The 23,005-nt window shown below is 43.2% G+C and overlaps 1 protein-coding gene across 1 annotated transcript in view; it reads left to right on the top strand.

The window, feature by feature from the left end:
* The window catches only part of LOC138795672 (probable cation-transporting ATPase 13A4), a 107,376-nt gene that overhangs the window by 32,846 nt on the left and 51,525 nt on the right, over positions 1 to 23,005 (top strand). Inside the window, exons 9-11 of the mRNA XM_069975059.1 lie at positions 5,975 to 6,103; positions 7,406 to 7,570; positions 9,446 to 9,603. Of these exons, the coding sequence (XP_069831160.1) occupies positions 5,975 to 6,103; positions 7,406 to 7,570; positions 9,446 to 9,603 (452 nt within the window). The remainder of the gene's footprint in view (positions 1 to 5,974; positions 6,104 to 7,405; positions 7,571 to 9,445; positions 9,604 to 23,005) is intronic.

Here is a 23,005-nt window from a genome sequence, read left to right as displayed (position 1 = left end):
TCCAATTTTTTGGAGCAGCAGGCATAGGAACTACAGACGTGAGATGTAGTGTAGTGGAAATGTGTATTTCACATTTCCAAGAAGATATGCTACAGTTTACTAGTCAGTGACATTGGCAACCGGGACAACAAAATAGTCAGAGATCCATGCTTGATTCATTTTTATAAATGTCAAACTATCCACATTGTCAGTGGATAGACGGATATGTTTCTCAGGTATCACCCCGCCAGCTGTGCTGAATGTGCGTACCGAGATAAAACTGGCTGCTGGGCATGATAACACTTCTATGGCATGTCGAGCAAGCTCAGGCCATTCATCCGGTTTGGACACCCAGCAGTTCATTGGTTTAAGACCAAGTCCAAAAACATCGATGTTAAGGCGCAGATAGTCATGGACCATGGTCTTAATGCGGTCTCTGTGTCCTAATGCTGCCCTGCCTTGCCGGTGTTGGTGATGTGGTAAAAATTGATTGCCAAATGTCACCCAGTAAGGTTCTGCCACACTGCCTGCTGCTGCAGCGGCTACTTGTGATTCTACTGCTCTCGCGTTGCTGACGCTGTTCCGCCATGACATTAGAATGTGAAGACCCAAAAGATGTTTTGAGTTGGTCGATGAGCACTGTCTCAAAATCATGCATTCTACTACCAATTTCTGTGGGTGGAAGGAAATTACTCACTTTGGTCTTGTAACGTGGATCAAGGAGGGTTGCCACCCAGTAATCGGTTAATTTTTATTGCCTTGATGCGTGGATCATGTTGGAAGTAATGTAGCATCCAAACACTCATGTATGAGATGCTACTGGGATCTTCAAAGCCTCGGGGTCGAGAGGCACTAACAGGATCTTTATCCTCTTCCTCCTCTTCCTCCTCCTCCCCTGTAATCTGTGCCAACCTCTTACCAGTGAAGGGGAATCAGTACTGGTGGTGTCCACCCCTGCCTCCTCATCCTCCTCCACTTCTTCCTCCTGACCATCACTAGCCTCATGCACTCTACCCTGGGAGCTGTACTGCCGCCCTGCACCTGCCCTCGACCTAGAACCAGTGCCTAAAGAAGACCTATACAACTGTGTAACAGTTGGATCCTCTACATTCTCTGGTGAGTAAGGTTCCGTGTCTGCCTCCTCCCTCTCTTCCATCACTGCTGAGACCTGCTGCCTAACGCTTGTTCCAGTAAAAATATCACCAGAACGGTGATGCTGTTAAGGGCATCGTCTTGACTTACTCTTTAAAGCTGGCAAGGATGGCGCACAGATCTTTCACCTGTGTCCACTCTGAGTGAACATCCCGAGGTCCGCACCACTGATAGGCCATGCGACATTCGTACTGCATAATGGCATTACGCTGCTGCCACAACCGCTGGAGCAGGTGGAGCGTGGAATTCCAGAGTGTTGCCACATCACAGATGAAATGGTTGATGGGGAAGCCCAGATACCGTTGCAATGATGCCAGTCGCACCAAAGTGCGAACGTCAGAAGTGGGACCTAAGACCACGTCTCTTAGCGGGTGTCGTGTGTAAACATCAGAAGTGGGAGCTAAAACTTCGAGCCTTTTTCAGGAGACAGTCAACACCAGGGTAGCACTTAAGAAATTTCTGCACAACCAGGTTCATGATGTGTGCCAGACAAGGCACATGTGTAAGTCTGCCGATCTTAAGGGCAGCAAGGAGATTGCTCCAGTTGTCGCACATCATTGCACAGGTTGTTAACACCCAGCCACTGGTCAGTCTGAGTGCAAAGAGCCCTCCACAGCTCTTGACCTGTGTGTTGACGGTCTCCGTGACAAATTAATTTAAGAACGGCCTGTTTTCTCTTAGTAAGTGATGCTACCTGTCGAGGTTGAGGATCCTGGCTGTGCACCATCCAAGCAGTTTTGGAGACTGTCGATGGAGACCCAAAGGCACCAGAGGCAGTGTCAGCCACCAAAGTCACCCAGTGAGCAGTCAAGGATATGTAACGACCTTGACCGTGCTTACTGGTCCATGGATCTGTTGTGAGATGGACCTTGGTGGACACAGATGCCGCTAACGTGCTTGAGATATTTTCTGCAACATGACGGGATGGAACGTGATGGAAGCCATCTGTGTCCTTGGCTTGTTGAAAATGCTTGTTGCAAATATGGTATTGTAACCTTGATGAACACCCAATTAATCTCTCTAATCTTAATGCCTATCTGTCAGATAACTGTCTGTACAGAAAAGTGTGTGAGGAGACAATGGCGTCCAGAAAGCTGCATAGGGGCTAATCAAAATGGCTGCATGCAGGGAAATGACACACTGCGATAGCAGTTTTTATAGCACAGTGAGTAAGGAGACAATGGTGTCCAGAACACAGCACAGCGACTGCAGGCAGACGATAGTACACTGAGATTGCCGTCCATACACCACGCTGAATGAGGAGCAAATGACGCCCAGTACGTGGCACAGAGACTTTTATGTGACATGGTCATGTGATTTAAGCAACCAATGAGACCCCTATACCTCAGCAATGACGTTTCTACTCTGCACTGATTGGGTGCCAAAAAAGGCGGTCGAACACTAACTCGAACGAACAGTAAAATGTTTGGTTCAAGAAAATCGAGATGTTCGACTCGAACTTAACTTTCCTCGAACAGTTCAATCAACACTATAGAACGGTAGAAATGGTAGAATGTCTCAGGCATAAAACATATCAAAAAGACTTCTAGATCTTAATCTGTATAGTCTAAAGCAGCGGTCCGAACCCGGACCGCGGAGGCCAGCTGTCCAGACCCCTGGTCGGACCTCCTAACCGCCCCAGATCCGGGGCGGTTAGGAGGTCCCGCTCCCCACCGCAATGCCTCCCGCCCCATAGGAGTACTGTCCTTAGATTTCAGTATGCCTGTGGGGCTGGGGGCAGTGTCGGTCCGGCTCTCTCTGGGGACGTCCCGGGCATTCCCCAGCAGAGCGCGCACCCGGAAGTACACGCCGCCGGCCTATACTTCCGGGTGCGCGCTCTGCTGGGGAATCCCTGTGACGTCCCCAGAGAGCGTGTATCAGCCGAGGGCCGGACCGACAGGTGGAAAGAAGAAGACAGCCGCAGCGGGGAGCGAGGTGCTAAATGAGTTATTTTTTTTTTTTTTTTTGGGGGGGGGGGTCATCTATAAGTGGAAAGAGCGCACAGGGGGGCTATATACTACAGGGGGGACCTCACAGGGGGCTATACACTACAGGGGGAGAGTGCACAGGGGGGCTATACACTACAGGGGAGAGTGCACAGGGGGGCTATATGCTACTAGGGCAGTCACCCCCTTTGTACCTAATATCAAAGTGCTGGTGAGAGAAAGAAAATGCCAGTTTTCCCGCTAATAAGCAGCAATTCTGTATGTAAATAGTTGAACGTTTGGGAAAAGTAACAAAACACGTTTCCTACTGACGTTCAGCTCGGACCTTCACCTGACAATAGACCCCGGTAAGTGGACCTTCACTAAAGGTTGTTGAGTACCCTTGGTCTAAAGGAAAGAAGGGAAGAGATTAACTCTTTGAGAACTGGGACAATTTTCACTTTTGCGCTTTTTTTCCCCCTGCTCGTGTTTAAAAGGCCACAGCGTTTGTATTTTTTCACCTACAGACCCAGACGAGCCCTTATTTATTGCATCACTAATTGTACTGTACTTTGCAAAGACACATTGAATTTTTCCATAAAATATGCTAAAAACTAGAAAAAAAAATTTGAGCAGTGAAACAGAAAATAAAATACAATTCTTTATAATTTGGTGTGGTTTCGTGTTTATGCTATTTGCCCTAAGGTAAAACTGACATGTTATCTATGTTTCTAAAGTCAATACGATTACAATGTTATGCAATTTGCATAAAAATTTTATTTTATTTGACAGCTTTTAAAAAAATAAAACCTTTAAAAAAAGAATGTTCCTTAAAATTGCTCTATTACCATTCTTGTAGCGCTTTTATTTTTTGGTCTATGGGGCTGTATGTCATTGTTTGTGCCATGATCTATTCTTTTCTATTAGTATCTTGCATGTGTATATGCATCTTTTTGAACAATAGTTTTTTCAATCTTTCTGGATTTGATGCGTTTAAAAATGCACAATTTTGCAGTTTGAAATTTCTTATACCTACGCTGTTTACTGCTCATGCATGCGGTGATGCCAAATATGTGTTTTTTTTATAAAATGGGAAAGGGGGGGGTGATTCAAACTTTTATTAGGGGATATTTTTTTTTGAACTTGTACATTAATTTGAAGTCAACCTGGGTGACTTCTAACACAAACACACTGATCTCTCATAGAGATCAGTTCAGCATACTTTATACAGCACTGATTGATGAGATCAGTGCTGTATTAAGGCCCTATTCCAATTAAACGATTATCGGCCATATTCGTCCGATATTGGCTGTCACGGCCAATAATCTTCCCTTGGAATAAAAAAACAAGCGACTGATATCTGCTGCCGTCGCTCCATCGAATAGGAGTGGTGGCAGCAGACCGCCGCTATCCCCTATGGGCTGCCCGGACGATCTAAAGATCACTCGGGCAGCCCCTCCGGCAGGTCACTGCGGTCGCTCTCACACTCACCCGCTCGCTGCTGCCGTGTGTAATAGTGGTGGCAGCGAGTGGGAAACGAGGAGCAAACGAGCAATGACAGCGCTCGTTTTGCTCCTCTCCGTCGGCCCGTGGAATAGGGCCTTTACTCTGGGCTACTGCAACCCAGATCTTTAGATTACTGAGCCGGGATCAGCGTCATTTCTACGCTGAGGCCCGGCCCGGTAAAAGGAAGGGATCCCCCCACCGCGATTGTATCACAGGCTGAGGGGCCCAGTCACTAGACCACCACTGATGCCCTATGAAGGAATGCAGCTGTCATGTTTGCAGCTGCATTTGACGGCCGCCCCCTGAATCCCCCTAGCGGTGCAATGACGTAAATATACATCATGGGTCATTAGGGGTTAAGTATGTTAAAGGATTAAATAAGGTTAAAAAGGGAAACTGAACACTAGACACAATGACGTACGTTGGAGGAAAGAGCAGAAGCAACATGAGAAAATATTATTTGGAACATACTTCCAGCAGATGTGGTAGGTAAATCTACTGTAACTGAAATTAAACATGCCTGAAATTAAATAAACAGATATCGATCCTAAGATAACCATAAAGGAAATAAATATGGGCAGGCTAGATGGACCAGGTAGTCTTTTTCCGCCGACCACCTTCTTGGTTTCTATGAATTATAAATGGCTTTTTGCTTTTAGTATCGAATAATGCTAAGCCCAAAATGTGATGTTTCATTACCTAAAGTATCTCTAAGGATAGGAGTTCTGTTCTCCTGATACAGAGTTACATATCTGTCCCCTGCCTAAATGAAAACCTGAATCATAACATGCTGGCTGCCACTAGAGGGAGCTTACTGGATATTGAACTATTTTTTAGATCCATCTAGTGGTGGCTGCTGGTAGCCAACATGTTTCTTATTTAAAAATGACCTAAGCATAGGATCGAGAGATCACAAAAAGAAAGCAGTGATTACTATAAAGATATAATATAAAAAATAATAATCAAAATTAGATGGTAATAAAGTATGGTTTTGTATGTCTGCAAGGGAGGGTGAAAGGGGAAAACTGCCATCAGCTTTTGACTGTAACCTCTCTGTTCCTGTAAAGCCTAGAGTATACATAATATTAAAAGTGAGTGAGGTCTGCAACAAATTATTTAGAATGTCTCATGATAAAAGTCTTTAAAGACTGACCAGATACATGCCTAACCTGATAAATATTTGCCATGCTTCTAGAAGATAAAGTAAAAATTTTAGCATGTAGTTTTGCTGGTAGAACCATCATCTTTAATAGTTTCCTGTCTCTTTTTAGTCTACTACATAAGGCCAGCTACTGTATCTCTCCATTCAAATCTCAAAGACTAAATTACAAACCCCAATGTAAAAAATGGTATGCTTATGTTTGTCTCTGGATGAGTTTCTCTAATATGCTGAGATTTTTAAATCTTTGCAGGTGCCTTCTATGAAGAATCCTCTCGCTTGGCCCCTGGTGATGTCATTGTAGTAGAAAGAAATTCACTTCTCCCTTGTGATGCATTGCTTATCAGTGGAACATGTATTGTTAATGAAAGCATGCTTACAGGTAATATTATTTTGTAATTAAAGTTTAGGTCCAATTCCATATACCTAGCTATGCCAGGGGGACTTTATATCTTCAGGCTTGATGTAACTAGGGGATTGAGCATCCCCATTACACCATACTTTCATCCTGAAGTTAATAAAAGTTGCCAGTTAAAAACTGATTACAAACCATAGACTATAACTATTTTCATATCCCCTTTTACGTACATTTATTAGCATAGTCCACAGACAATGGCTTGTGTTTATGGTAAATAATTGTCCCTAAGGAAATGCAAGCTGGGCATGCCCATGTGGTATGGGTGGGTACAGTAGTTCTGTCACAAGTTTTCAGTAGTTGTCACTAGGAAAGTTGGCTTCACAGGACAATCCTATTTTCTATAGACGCAGGTGCAGTAATGGTAGATAACTGGAGCAAGAAGTGCACCTAGTGTAAGTGGGTTTAGGAAATTTGGGAGGAATACTTCAAGGTAATGTTAGTCTAAAGTTTCTTCCCTAAGAAATTGCCCTCTGTATAGTATAAATGAAGCTCTGCTTTGCAGTCACTTTCCGTGAGCAGATATGCCTCAGTTGATCCCAGGCAAATGTGTAACTCTGGTCTTCTTCTAACACGGAGGCCACAATACTGCTGGTCCCCACCTGTATGGAGAGGCTGCAATAACGGCTTATAGTACTGATCCTATGATACTCCTAGCTTGAACAACAGACCTCTAGACTAGACTAAACTGAAGTGTCCTAAACCAGTTTTATCTCCTACCAGAGCACACTCCTCCCCCCTCTGTTTCCCACGTAAGGTTATGAAACACTGCACGTGTGTGGACTCATAGGGAATTCTAAATAAAACAAGTAGTGGGAAACTGCACAGTGAATGTGGATAGGCAGAGGTTAGGGATACCTGTAACAATCTGTGTCCCTACTCTGATCAGCTGTTTGAAGAATCTTCAGAACTTGTGTGAGTGCTATCAGTAGAATAGGACATCATAGCAGTTTCTTCCACCATCATTAGTCATAGTATGGGAATTACAAGGATGAGTGCAGGTTAACTAAAAAACACCAGCATGGCAGACCCTTCCAATTGCCCATTTATGGGGTGCTGGGAGTTCGACCCCTGCTGATCTAACATAAAAGTGGCCTACCAGAAGGAAAGTCCATCAATTTTTAGAAGCTGGATAAACCTCTTTAATAACGATGTTGTGAGGTGTGTTAGTTAAGTATTTTATTACAAGTAGCTTTATACTTTAAAGACCACAATTAGAGTCAATGTATATGAAATTACTGTGGCTTACCTGTCCTTTATACTGTTTAGGTGAAAGTATTCCAGTTACTAAGACTCCACTGCCAAATACAGACAACACAGAGCCATGGAAAGTTCACAGTGTGCATGACTATAAGAGACATGTACTGTTCTGTGGGACTCAAGTCATTCAGACCAAGTCATCAGATTATGTGAAAGCTGTTGTATTAAGAACAGGTAATTTTATAATGTTTAAACATGACCTACTAGATCTTGGGACAAATAAAACCTGCCAATTAACTGTGTATTTTTTCCCCGAAAATGTGTTGTTAAGAAAAGTGAATGGTACTACAGCTTAAATTGGTTAAATAGGATATCTTGAACTGACTGATGCCGTGAAGATTTTTGTTGGCGTATCAAAGGCTGGGTTCACATGTAATGGATCCGCAGTGGATTTCACACTGAGAGTTCACAGTGAAATGCGTTGCAAATGCCTTACTGTCATTCTGAATAGGATTACATACTTGCAGCGGATTTTTCATTTTGCTGGAAGTATGTAAACGCCAGCCCCCTTAACCCGCGATGGCCCGTTGCATACATTACCAGTTCACGCTTGCTTCGTGGGCTCCTGGCATTCTGACGTACTGCTCAGCCAATTAGTGGCTGTGGCGCGGGGTGCTGCAAGTATGTAAACCTATTCAAAATGACAGTGCTGTGATTCGCTATGCATGAAGTCACCCTTAGCCAGGTATATATGGTCTAACAACTACAGAAATCAAAATGGTGTTTTCATGTAGTATAAAAGGAACCCATCTTGCATAATTGAGGTGATTAACCTATTATCCTGTTACTTAGATAGGGCAAACACACCCCACAGTGCTATGTAAAAACAGAATACATTAAAATGGATAAATATGTGATACTAGTCATCCTCTTTGTACTTAAAGAATGGGTATTCTGGGGAAACACAAATGCTGCCACCTCTGTCCATGTCAGGAACTGTCCAGAACACTTCCTGTCAGAGGCAGAGGTGGCAGCAGAGAGCACAGTGTCAGACGGCAAAGAATACACCACCTCGTGCTGGACATACAGCAGCTGAAAAGTTCTGGAAAGTACAGGCACTAGTTGATCTGAAAACATTTTTCCCTTGAAAGTGCATCTCTAGACAAAAACAAAATTCTGAGTTTTTAATAAGCGACATGGAGGGGTGTCCATGACTATGGCTTTTAAACCCTACAATTGTCATTTACTCATAAATAGGATGTTGTAAAGTTCATGGACTCCTCTGTGCAGAATATGTTGCTTTTATAAACCTGTAATAAGAACAAGGAATGGAATGAGCAACTTGCCACATTCAGACAATCTTGTGAGTACAGTATGTAATAGGTCAACTCCTAAGTAAATATGCTGGTTTCACGTGTACAACTATGAAAAACAGTGGCACTGCTCTATTTAAGCATATGCATCTAATATGCTGCTCATTGAATCATATGCCCAGTGTTTGTTGTGTAATTAAAGCGTCTGTTTTAGCTGTGAAGGTGCCAGTGCGGCCATATAGACAAACAGAACCCTGCAATCTGGGTCACAAGACCACAGCTACTGTAATTAGAAGGAACCTGTCAGCTAGAATTCACATTCTAAAATACTGATATTGTTAGACAGCATTTCCAGTTGTTTTTTTTTTTTTTAATGAAATGTCGCTTTTTTAAAACAATGTTTCCCCCTCCCTGCTTGATAAGCACTTGGGGGTTTAAATTAGGCCCCATCCCCTTTTCCTTGCCCGAATTAACTAAGAGGCTCATGCCTCTTAGTTAATGCGGCCTGCTGTGCGCCTTACTCTGAGCCCGGCATACCAAAAAAAAAATTAAAATTGGTGTCGTCAATTATGCTATTTCGGGCTGGGTCATGAAAGTGTTAAAGTTGTTGTCCCCAGACATTTAAAAAAATATATAATTTCAGTGGTTTAGGGGGTGTGTACACCATATCAGAACCAAATAAATTATTTCCAGTTTTTGCCTTTTTAAAGTGATACATGGTATTAATGGAGAACACATTAACATGCCTTCATTTGCAGTTATGTATTTTTCTCATTTATTTTACCATTATTTTTAGGTTTTAATACAGCAAAAGGTGACCTGGTACGGTCCATTCTGTATCCTAAACCTGTGAACTACAAGCTGTACAGAGATGCACTGACATTCCTGTGCTGCCTTATTGGTCTGTCTGTGATTGGGATGATCTATGCAATTTGCGTATTTGCCTTGGATGGGGTATGATATTTTTTTCAATGTTGAAAATCTTATAGTATTTCTGTAAAAATTTAAATTTTGCTTTCAGTAAGCTGCTTTACTGTCTGATTAAAGTGACACTGTCACCCCCTATTTGCATTTTGACTGCTCTCCACAGGTGTAAAGGATAAATGTTAAAGGGGTACTCCGGTCCAGGAAACAAAACAATAGTTTATTACATTGCTTTAATAAAGCTATATTACTTTGTGATATAACTTTAAACTGTATGTATATATATATAATATTTTTTTTTTTTTTTTTAAGTATATAATCGGTAGCAGTAAGGGGTGACATGGCCTCCTCTGCTGCCACCGATGTTTATGCCCTGCAGTTCCCGATCCCCTGCTCTTCTCAAGGGCTGCTGCATCCTGTTCCTGTTGAGTCCTGTTCCCCTGTGTACTGTCTACTGTCATATACGGTATCCAGCAGAAAGGGGGGAGGGGGCAGACTACCCAAAACTATTGCTGTGTCTGGCAGCCTTTGCACTTTAAGCACTGGATTTTTCACTGCTTGTTCTGCTTCTAGCACAGTGAGCAGTGGTGGCAATCATGGCTAACTGTGCAGAGGCTGTCAGACACAGGAATTGTCGGGTAGGTTCCCCCTATGTACTGTATATAAGAATATACAGTACATGGGGGGGGGGGGGGGGACAGGACCCTGCTCTATATAGGGATGTGTGGCAGCACTAGAACAGACCAGGGGATCAGAGCCTGCCATCCCCCACACAAGGTGGCCTTGTCGCCCCTTACTACTGCCAGTCAATGAAAGTAATTATGTATGTAAGTAATATAACTTTATTAACCCCTTAAGGTCAAAGCCAATTTTTCGTTTTTGCGCTTCTGCTTTTTCCACTTTATGTTTAAAAGGCCAAAGCGCTTGCATTTTTTTCACCTAGAGACTCACATGAGCCCTTATTTTTTGCGACACCAATTGTACTTTGCAATGACAGACTTTATTTTCCCATAAAATATTGAAAAAAAAGGAATTTGTTTTCATTTCAGGGAGTTTTGTGTTTATGGCGTTCACCCTGGGGTAAAACTGACTTGTTATATTTGTTACTCAAGTCGTTACGAATATAACGATATGTAACATGTATACCTTTTATATTATGTGATGGCTTGTAAAAAATTCAAACCATTGTTAACAAATATATGTTCCTTAACCCTTTAAGGTCAAAGCCAATTTTCGTTTTTGCACTTTTGCTTTTTCCACTATGTTTAAAAGTCCATAGCGCTTTGCAATGACAGGAATTATTTTTCCATAACATATGCTGCGAAACCAGAAAAAAATCATTTGTGCTGTCAAATTGAAAAAAAAAAAAGGAATTTGTTTTGATTTCGGGGAGTTTTGCATTTACGCCATTCGCCCTGGGGTAAAACTGATTTGTTATATATGTTCCTCAAGTCGTTACGATTACAACGATATATAACATGTATAACTTTTTTTGTATCTAATGGCTTGTAAAAAATTCAAACCATTGTTAACAGATATATGTTCCTTAAAATCTCTCTATTCCCAGGCTTACAGCGCTTTTATCCTTTGATCTATGGGGCTGTATGAGGTGTCATTTTTGCGGCATGATGAGTTCTTTCTATCGGTACTTTGATTGCACATATACGACTTTTTGATCACTTTTTGTTACATTTTTTCTGGATTTGATGCCACCAAAAATGCGCAATTTTGTACTTTGAAATTTTTTGGCGCTTACGCAGTTTACCGTGCGAGATCAGGAATGTGATTAATAGTTCGGGCGATTACGCGTGCAGTGATACTAAATATGTTTATTTATATTTAAAAATGGGAAAAGAGGGGTGATTTGGACTTTTAATAGGGGAGGGGATTTTTTATTAATAAAAAACATTTTTACTTTTACTTTAACTAGAAGCCCCCCTCTCTCTCATAGAGATCAATGCTGTGTATATACACAGCAAAGATCGATTAGATCGGTCATAGATTGCTATGGCCTGCTGCAGGCCATAGCAATCTATTGCCGAGCCGGGATCAGCGTCATTCCGACGCTGAGGACCGACACAGGCAGAAGAACTGATCTCCTCCCCCCCCCCCGTGATCGCATCGCGGGGGGGAGATCCGACCCACTAGACACCAGGGATGCACGGAGGAAAGCCTATAAGTGATGCTGTCAAGTTTGACAGCTGCACTTAGAGGCTTAATTAGCCGGCGCGGCAACGGGACCCGCGCCGGCTAATAGAGGCACTGCCCGGCTGCACATGTCAGCCGGGATCAGCGCCGTTCAGAGGGGGGTCCCGGCGGGACCCCTCTCTAAACACCCCACGCGGCACCATGACGTATCAGATATGTCATGGGTCGCTAAGGGGTTAAAATTGCTCTATTCCCATGCTTATAGCGCTTTTCTTCTTTGGTCTATGGGGCTCATTGAGGTGTCATTTTTTGCGCCATGACATGTACTTTCTATCGCTACCTTGATTGCGCATATGCAACTTTTTGATCACTTTATTTTTTGGGGGGATTTGATGCGACCAAAAATGCGCAATAATTTGCTAATAATTTGCGCGATCACGAGCGCGACGATACCAAATATGTTTATTTATTGATATTTATAAAAAGGGAAAAGGGGGTGATTTGGACTTTAATTAGGGGAGGGTTTTTTTTGTTTTTTTTTACTTTAACAAGAAGTCCCCCTGGGGGACTTGTATATAGACAGCTCTGATCTCTCATAAAGATCAATCATCAATCAGATCGATTTAGATTGGTGATAGATTGCTTTGGCCTGCTGCAAGCCACAGCAATCTATTGCCGAGCCGGGATCAGCGTCATTGCGATGCTGAGTGTCGGCACGGGCAGAAGGACTGATCTCAGGGGGGAGATCTGCCCCACTAGACACCAGGGACACCAAGCTTGATTAGCCAGCGCGGCAACGGGACCCGTGGCGGCTAATAGAGGTGCTCCCCGGCTGTACATAACAGCCGAGCGCTGCATCGTTCAGAGCGGGGTTCTGGCGGGACCCCTCTCTGAACTCCCCCCGTGGCACCATAACGTATCGGATAAGTCATGGGTCGCTAAGGGGTTAAAGCAATGTATTAGAAAAAAAATATATATTTTTTTTTTTTGCTTAGTCTCTGGCATACCCCTTTAATCATCTCTGAACCTTATTTGCTTTAAAAGTAACAAACAGATATCAGTGTAAATGTGCATCTCTTCAATTTGCTCTAGATTATATAGGTGTGAAGTTTTGTCTGTCTTTGAGCCTTGTGTCTCTTCGGGTTCTTTTATACATGCAGATTATCTGACAGATTTTTGAAACCAAGGACCAGAGTAAAGACAGAAAGAAATAAAGACTGAGATTTCTTCTCTTTTTCAAATCCATTCCTGGTTTTGGCTTAAAAAAAATCTGTTAGAAAATGTGTCATATCTATGTGTGTAAAAGGACCTTTAGGCTCACCTTAAATGAAGAGAGATGCCGTAAGGTCAAATTAATTCACACAGGATGATTATCGTGCGGAAAATCGTTCATATTTAAATGATAATCCTATAGCCTAGCCTTCCTAATTCTGGATAACTCTGTTAAAGTTAATGGTGTAGTTTTAGGGCTACAATGTAAAATCTGTAATGGAAACCATACAAAAACACAAAAAAATGCAACAGCTCACCGCAATGGCAAGATACAGACATGAAAATAGTTAAAAGCAGCCCCCCCAACTGCTGAAAAAAATTTCCACAAAAATAATGAGGCTCTTACATTTGCAAACGGTGGCCTCATACCACGGCAGTCCTACACTGTACTATGGCCTATCCATGGCACGAAATACGCCTATCCTCTGGGCATGCAAGATCCATCTTATACAGGCAAAAGTAATTACACCACCTGGGTGGGATGGGTCGAGTGCACAACCAAGTAGAGGCAGACACAGAAAAAAAAGACAAATTTGGTCAGCTGCCCCACCAAACGTGGTGGGGTAGTTTACACTGTTTGCAAATGGTAACCAAGTGCCTCATTATTTGGGGGATTTTTTTGTTAGCAGTTGGAGGGGCTGCTTTTAAGTATTTTCATGTGTGTAGTGGGTCTAACTTTTCATGTCTGTATCTTGCCATTGCGGTGAGCTGTTGCATTTTTTTGTGTGTTTGTAATTTCAGCAATAACAACATGCTCCTGCATGTTGTTGTTTTTTTGTGTTTCAGATGGGAGGGAGTGGCTGCCTCTACTTGGTCGTGCACTCCACCTATCTTACCAGGTGGTGTAATTATTTTTGCAGGTATAAGGGCCCTTTTACACAGAAAGATTATCTGACAGGTTATCTGCCAAAGATTTGAAGCCAAAACCAGGAACAGACTATAAACAGAGATCAGGTCATACAGGAAAGCCTGAGATTTCTCCTCTTTTCAAATCCAGTCCTGGCCTTGGCTTCAAATCTTGGGCTGATAATCTGTCAGATAATCTTCTGTGTAAAAGGACCTAAGACAGATATTGCATGCCCAGACTATAGGAGTATTTCATGCCATGGAGAGGCCATAGTACAGTGTAGGACTGCCCCGGTATAAGGCCACCGTAACGTGGTGGGATAGTTTACACCGTTTGCAAATGGAAACCAAAAGCCTCATTATTTTTGTGGGAATTTTTTTTTAGCAGTTAGGGGGGCTGCTTTTAACTATTTTGATGTCTGTAGTGGATCTGCAACTTGCCATTGCAGTGAGCTGTTGCATTTTTTTTGTGTGTTTGCAACTTCAGTCATAACAACGTGCTCCTGCCTAGTAGCTGACCAAATTTGTCTTTTTTTCAATTGAGACCATACCTCATCTTTAGGGTAGCTTCACACGGGCGGGCTCGCAGCGAGATTCTCGCTGCGAGCCCGGCAGGTCCTGGCAGTTCCCATAAACTACATACTTGCTGCGGACCGCAGCGAGTATGTAATTGTACCGCGCTTAACTCCTTCTACTCCCGCCCGGCTCCCCCGCTGTAAGCAGCATACATTACCTGTCCTTGCTGCTCGGGTCCGGCGTCCTGCTCTCCCGTCCGGCCAATTAGTGTGTTGCCCAGCCGCAGCCACTGATTGGCCGGGCGGGAGAGCAGGACGCCGGACCCGTGCAGCAAGGAGAGGTAATGTATGCTGCTTACAGCGGGGGAGCCGGGCGGGAGTAGAAGGAGTTAAGCGCGGTACAATTACATACTCGCTGCGGTCCGCAGCAAGTATGTAGTTTATGGAAACTGACAGGACCTGCCGGGCTCGCAGCGAGAATCTCGCTGCGAGCCCGCCCGTGTGAAGCTACCCTTAAACACCATTTTATAGTACTAGTATACTGTTTTTGGGTATAAACCCACACACCGTATACGCAGCAAATACGCAGCAGATGTCATAGTGAAGATTTGATGCTGTGTTCTGTTATTTAGATCTAATCTGCTGCATATTTGCTGCTTATTTGCTGCGTATTGCAGTAGTAAATACGCTGCATATACGGTGTGTGGGTTTATAGCCTTCGTTTGAGAAAAGCCACTGGGCAAACTTTGGCAGCAGATCTAAGATGATAATAAAATTCAAATCTCTGTACCTCATTTACCTACACTTCTGAAGGTGCATTTTTTACAATTATGTCTCTGAACTTTGTTATTAACCCCTTAATGACCGCGGGCGTAAATGTACGCCCCGAAAGCCCGTGCCTTAACGCAAACGGGCGTACATTTACGCCCGGGTTTTCTCGATCGCTGCGTGTCCACACGCAGCGATCGGGGAAGATGGCCTGCTATAATGTATAGCAGGCCATCCCTGCTTGTGGGCACGGGGGGTGCCAATGGCGGCGCTCTGCAGCTTTCCGGGTCATCGGTGACCCGATGGCCTGGAAAGCAATGGCGGTCGGTGCTGTCCGAGAACGGCACCGACCGCCATTACTGTTAAAAGTAATGGTGGCCACGGTGCCACGTCCCGATCGCCGTGAGTAAGTACCCCAAGAAAGGGTTAAATACCTGCTGTGGACACCTCAGCTAGGTAACTGAGGTGTCCACAGCAGGTATTGACCCATACTCACCTGATCCAGCGTCCCGATCGTGTCTTCCAGGTTCCGATCGCGTCCTCGTCTTCGACAGCGTCTTTTTCCGGGGGTCCCCTTAGGCAATCATGGGCTCCAGCGTCGTCAAACTTCGGCCTTTTCCGGAATTTGTGTTCTACTGCCCCCTAATACACATATCAATAGCTATAGGGTTGAAGAAAGGTGTTTTGGTTTTTTTTCCCCAATTTTTTTTTAAATTTTATTTTCTGCACCCTATCGCCGCTGAGTGCTGATCAGCATCGCACGTAAGTGCGCCGCTGATCAACAACTCCTCCTTTTTGGCGTAGGGTGTTTTTTTCCTATATCCTACAGCCACGGTCTGCTGATAAGTGCCGCACATAAGTGCGGCATATATCGGCAACTCCTTTCTTGGCGTAAGTTTTTTTTTTTTAATACTTAATGTTAAAAAAACATGTAAAAAACACCATTACACTACACGGAATAAAGTTTTACACTACACCACTACACATTTACATACCCCATATACCAATCCCCAAATAAAAATGGCCCCCAGGGTGTTTTCGGCGTCAGTGGCATACATTATTATTGCCTCCGACACCGAAACAGCCAGTGAGGATGAATGGGGGGGGGATCCTTTTTTCCTCCATTCATCTTCATCCTCATCCTCATCATCCAGTGACGTGTCTGGGGTTAGGGTTGCCCCTCAGACACTTCTTTTCCGCCAGTACTGTCCCAATAAGAGATCACGGTATGGCGTGAAATTCTACAAACTCTGTGAGCGTACCTCAGGGTACACTTACAGATTATTAGGGTACGTGCACACTGCGGAATGGCGAAGGATAACCCTTTGTGCATTCCGCAGCTGGCACCTGCCGGCGGACTGATGCAGGCGCGCACGTCTCCGCACATGTCACAGACTCCATTCTATGCACGGGCGGATTCCATCGTCCATCCAAAGAATGAACACGTTCATTCTTTGGACGGAGGGCGGAATCCGCCTGTACATAGAATGGAGGCTATGACATGTGCGAAGACGCGCGCCTGCATCAGTTCGCCGGCTAGTGCCAGCTGTGGAATGCACAAAGGTTTATCCTTCGACATTCCACAGTGTGCACGTACCCTTAGAGTGTATGAAGGAAGGGACACCCGAATCCAGCCCCCAGATGCCCCCCCCCCATCCTCGTAGTTAGTGGGAAGATCGTTTGGGGCCTGATCTTCCCACTGCTGGATAAAGGTTACCACCCGTATGGGGATATCTTTTATACCAGCACCCCCTCTTCTGGTCCCTCCCTGCCCGAGCCACTGTAGCTTGTGGCATGATCCGAAAATATCAGAAGCAGTAATAGAGCCCTAATATTTAGCAGCCATGGAGCGGACCCAGCGCTTTTGGATATGAAGGACCCCGTATCGCACCAGGGCAACAATTTCCAGGTGACGTCCCCCACACTGGAAAACAGGAGACCCCAGAAGAAGTGCAGAGTGTGGCGTAACAGGGGGATCAGGAAGGACACCATTTTCAGTGTGACACCTGTCCTGATCACCCCGGCCTCTGCATACTGGATCGCTTCAAGGCGTACCACACGTCATTGGAGTTCTAAATTTTCTAAATTCTTCCCCTTATTCCTATTTCAGGGGTCACGTTGGTCCAGGGATTATTCTGATTGCCATTATGGAGTCAGGAAGGAATTTTTTCCCTGTGATGAAGCTATTGTTGTCTGCCTCACGAGGGTTTTTTGCCTTCCCCTGGATCAACACAGGTTGAATTTGATGGACACCTGTCATTTTCAACCTTATAAACTAAAAATTGGCCTAATACCCCCAAATAAATTAGAATTGTCCCTTTTCCCCAGCTAAGTAGGTATGGCCGCCATTCCCATTAGAGACTTGCCATAATGCAATTACAAAGCTCCTGTGCTGCCAGGACAGGAATGGATTTCGAGGGCCATGTTGCATTTAAAAGGCCCCTGTGTTGCCAAGACAGTTGAAACCCTCCACAAGTGACCTCATTATGGAAACTACACCCCTCAAGGGATGTAACAAGGGGTGTAGTGAGCATATGAACCCCACTGGTGACTGGCACAAATGTGGAACAATGTGGCGTGAAAATGAAATATTACATTTTTTTACACTATAATGTTAGTCTAGCCTTGATTTTTTTCATTTTCACAAGGGGTTAAAAGATAAAAAAACACACAAAATATGTAGAGCAATTTCCCCCGAGTCCGTAAATACCCCACATGTGGACATAAAGCACCATGTGGGCACAGGGCAAGCCTCCGAAGGAGCGCCATTTGGATTTTGGAGGCTGGATTTGGCTAGAATGGATGATGAACGCCATGTCGCATTTACAGAGTCCTCGTGCTGCCAAAACACTGAAAACCCCCAAAAGTGACCCCATTCTGGAAACCACACCCCTCAAGGAATCTAACAAGGGATCCAATGAGGATATAGACCCCTTGATGACGGGCAGATTTGTGCTGTGAAAGTGAAAAAATGAAAATGTTCCCTTTCACGTCACATTGTTCCACATTTGTGCCCATCACCAGTGCAGTCCATTTGCTCAATGCACTCCTTGTTAGATACCTTAAGGGGTGTAGTTTCCAGAATGGGGTCACTTGTGGGGGGTTTCCAGTGTTTTGGCAGCACGATCGCTTTGTAAATGCGACATGACCCTTGAAATCCATTCCAGTAAAATCCAGCTTGCAAAGGCCAATTGGCGCTCCTTCCCTTTGGAGACATGTGGGGCATTTCCGTACTCGGGAGAAACTGCGCTTCACGGTTTTTGGGTTTTTATTCCTTTTATCCCTTTGTGAAAATAAAAAATAGAAGGCTAGAACGTTTTAGTGTAAAAAATAAATTTTTCTTTTTTCACGCCACATTGTTCTGAAAATCTGTGAAGCACCTGTGGGGTCCAAATGCTCACCGCACCCCTTGTTACATTCCTCGAGGGGTGTAGTTTTCTAAATGGTGTCTCTTTAGGTTTTTTTTTTATGTTTTGGCACCCCAGAGCCTCTGCCAACCTGAAGTGGTACAGTCAAAAATTACCAAATATAACGGAGGCGTTGATATTCACTAGGCGCTCCTTTGTATCTGAGGCTTGTGGTTGGGTCAAATAGCGCAATAGGGCCACATATGGGGTATTTCTATAAACTGCTGAAACGGGGAAATCAATATTGGGGTGCATTTCTCTGGTAATAGGTTTATCATTATGAAAGATATTGGATTACATTAAAATCTCTGCACAGAAAATTAAAATTTTTAATTTCTTACACACAGCTTTTATTTCTGTGACACTCCTAAAGGGTTAAAAAACTTTCTGGATGTGCTTTTGCAGAGTTTGGGGGGTGCAGTTTCTGAAATGGGGTGCTTTGTGGGGCTTTCTAACATACAGTCCCCTCAAATACACTTTAAGGCCAGGTTCAGACTATGTAACTGTGCGGCTGTATTTGCGGCTGTAATTGTGCGGCGGTATTTTTGGTGGTTCATGCGTACGCTGGAAAGTATAGGATATACGGCTGCACAGTGCACACTATGTATGAATCTACGGCCCGATCGTAAACGGACCTGTAAAAAATGAACAAGACCATTGTTTGCGGCTGGACATGCGGCCGAGGATTGACAGGCGGTCCGTAAGGAGTACTTCAAAAATAGCTGGCAATGATGCCGAATGCCGATGCCTCTAATAGTTAATATATTAAATTAATAAAACACATTCTCTTTGAAATAAAGTCCCTTTCGTTGGTCAATAATTTAATTCTAACGAATCCATCATTTTGCAATTAAATATACTGTTAAAATAAATAGATATATAAATAAATGTATATTTATATATATATATTTATTTTTTGACAGTATATTTAATTGCACAATGATGGATTCGTTAGAATTAAATTATTGACCAACAAAACTGAATTTATTTCAATGAAAATGTGTTTTATTAATTAAATATTAATTAGTACAGGAAGCTCCATAAGCCGTTAATTCATATGCCGGCAATAGAGCTTTCTGTACTAATCATCACTTTACTTACTTTACTTTACTAATGAAAACATCAAATGTTTCTTCTAATTATGTTATCACAATAGCATTATTAGAAGAAACATTTAGAATTATATGTGCGCTCAGCTGATTGGCTGATCGGCTCAGCGCACATATAAAGAGCCGGTCCGCAGCACAGTGACTTCATTGTGCTGCGGACCAGCGAAGAGACAACATCGGGGTGAGTATAGAGCTCTCCCCACCCCCTCCCTAGCACTGCACCCCTCCCAGCAAGGAAGGGGGGGGTAAGTTAACCCCTTCCTTGCTGGGATGGGTGCAGTCTGACATCAGTCTGGCCCCCAAGGGGTTAAGGGGGATGCAATACATCCTCCCTTAACCCCTTGGGGGCCAGACTGTAAGCAGCGATCTGTAAAGATGCTGCATATTGTAAGGAGCAAAACACAGCTCACAATGATGGGTGTTGTGCTCCTGTTTGTGTGTTTTTTTGTGTGTTTTTCAGATATCGGTATCCTGTGGATTACGTTGAATTCCGTGGACTACGTCGATGACCAGCGTTTTTTTAATGGTTTTTTTTAATAAAATGGTCAATGAGGGGTGTGGGGGTGTTTTTATTTGAATAAAAAAATTTTTTAACTTGTGTCTTGTCTTTATTTCTTTACTTTATAGACTTAGTAGTGGGAGCCGTCTAATAGACGGAATCCATTACTAAGTTGGGGCCTAGTGTTAGCCGGTATAAAATGGCTAACACTAACCCCCTATTATTACCCCAGTACCCAATGCCACCTGGGGTACTGGGAAGAGCCGGGTGCCAGTGGTCCCGGAGCGTCAAAATTGGCGCTCCTGGACCGGGCGGCAGCAGGCTGGTAAGATTTAGGCTGGGGAGGGCCTAAACCAATGGCTCTTCCCACCCTGGTGTTACCAGGCTGCTGTCGTTTGGCTTTTAACCCGGCTGGTTATAAAAATAGGGGGGACCCTATGCGTTTTTTTTTAATTATTTATTTATTTTTAAAAAAAAAAACGCATAGGGTCCCCCCTATTTTTATAACCAGCCGGGTAAAAAACCAAACTACAGCAGCCTGGTAACACCAGGGTGGGAAGAGCTATTGGTTTAGGCCCTCCCCAGCCTAAATCTTACCAGCCTGCTGCCGCCCGGTCCAGGAGCGCCAATTTTGACGCTCCGGGACCACTGGCACCCGGCTCTTCCCAGTACCCCTGGTGGCATTGGGTACTGGGGTAATAATAGGGGGTTAGTGTTAGCCATTTTATACCGGCTAACACTAGGCCCCAACTTAGTAATGGATTCCGTCTATTAGACGGCTTCCACTACTAAGTCTATAAAGTAAAGAAATAAAGACAAGACACAAGTTAAAAAATTTTTTTATTCAAATAAGAACACCCCCACACCCCTCATTGACCATTTTATTAAAAAAAACAACATAAAAAAAACGCTGGTCATCGACGTAGTCCACAGAATCCGACGTAATCCACAGGATACCGATATCTGAAAAACAAAAAGGGAGAAACACACAAAAAACACACAAACAGGAGCACAACACCCATCATTGTGAGCGGTGTTGTGCTCCTTACAGTATGCAGCATCTTTACAGATCGCTGCTTACAGTCTGGCCCCCAAGGGGTTAAGGGAGGATGTATTGCATCCCCCTTAACCCCTTGGGGGCCAGACTGATGTCAGACTGCACCCATCCCAGCAAGGAAGGGGTTAACTGACCCCCCCTTCCTTGCTGAGAGGGGTGCAGTGCTGGGGAGGGGGTGGGGAGAGCTCTATACTCACCCCGATGTGTCCTCTTCGCTGGTCCACAGCATAATGAAGTCACTGTGCTGCGGACCCGCTAATTATACGTGCGCTGAGCCGATCAGCCAATCAGCTGAGCGCACATATAATTCTAAATGTTTCTTCTAATAATGCTATTGTGATAACATAATTAGAAGAAACATTTGATGTTTTCATTAAAGTAAAGTGATGATTAGTACAGAAAGCTCTATTGCCGGCATATGAGTTAACGGCTTATGGAGCTTCCTGTACTAATTAATATTTAATTAATAAAACACAATTTCGTTGAAATAAATTCAGTTTCGTTGGTCAATAATTTAATTCTAACAAATCCATCATTGTGCAATTAAATATACTGTCAAAAAATAAATATATATATAAATATACATTTATTTATATATCTATTTATTTTAACAGTATATTTAATTGCAAAATGATGGATTAGTTTAAATTTAATTATTGAACAACGAAAGGCACTTTATTACAACGAAAATGTGTTTTATTATTTTAATAGATTAACCATGAGAGACATCGGCATACTGCAGAGGATCGCAAACCCCGTTAATAGCAATTCATGTAAACTGTGTTCCCTGCTTTTCCAGATGCATCCAGAGGTGTTTGCATCACTTTCTTAAGATTTTATTTGTTATTTTTAGTTGAACCAGATTTCCAAGTAAATGACTGTATGTTTTGAGCCGCATGTCTATTTTTTCCCACGGCCGGAGTTTCATCCGCACATTTACAGCCGCATAAAAAATACAGCCGCACAGTTACATAGTGTGAACCTAGCCTAAACCTGAACAGGTCCCTAAAAATATCTGATTTTGAAATTTTATTGAAAATTTGGAAATTTGCTGCTAATGTTTCAAGCTTTCTATTGTCTAAAAAAAGTGAAAGATAGCTTAATAAATTCCACCATCATAAAGTAGACATGTTGCTAATGCTATTTAATATATAATTTATGTGGCATAACCATTTTCTGTATAAGCAGAAAAGTTTCAAAATTGGAAAAATGCAATTTTTCATGTTATTTTGTTTTTTTTCATAAATATTCGTTAAAAGTATCGACTCCAATTTACCAGAAATGTAATGTACAATATGTCACGAGAAATCAGTCTCAGAATCAGCCGGATAGGTAAAAGCATTCCCAAGTTATTAATGAATAAAGTGACACAGGTCATATTCATAAAATTTGCCTCGGTCCTTAAGGCCATTTTAGGCCCGTCCTTAAAAGGGTTAATAATAATCCAATGACCTCCATTCTCAGACCCCTAGCCCTATGGAAACATAACAGCAGGTTACAACTTCAACATGCTGTTAATTTCTCTATAAACTTTTGTTTTTATATTAATGGCCGTTATTTTCTAGTAATGGCTGCAACAATGATTATTATTAGCAGCCATCACTATAAAAGTCTGTTTTTAAAAAGACATTGGGAGAACCAAAGCCTTAAAGGACAAGTGCAATGAAAAACTTTTTCCCAGTAATTGAAGCACATTACAAAGTTATATAACTCTGTAATATGCTTCAATCACCTATCTGCCTCCTTTCCCTGTCTTTTCCCCCCTCCACCCCCCACCAGGAAGTGCACTAAACTCACACAGACCTGATTAC

The sequence above is a fragment of the Dendropsophus ebraccatus genome, chromosome 6 (assembly GCF_027789765.1).
Source record: "Dendropsophus ebraccatus isolate aDenEbr1 chromosome 6, aDenEbr1.pat, whole genome shotgun sequence".
NCBI classification, from domain to species: Eukaryota; Metazoa; Chordata; class Amphibia; order Anura; family Hylidae; genus Dendropsophus; species Dendropsophus ebraccatus.
The sequence above is the reverse complement of the archived record's forward strand: the minus strand, read 5'-3'. Positions and strand labels throughout refer to the sequence as shown.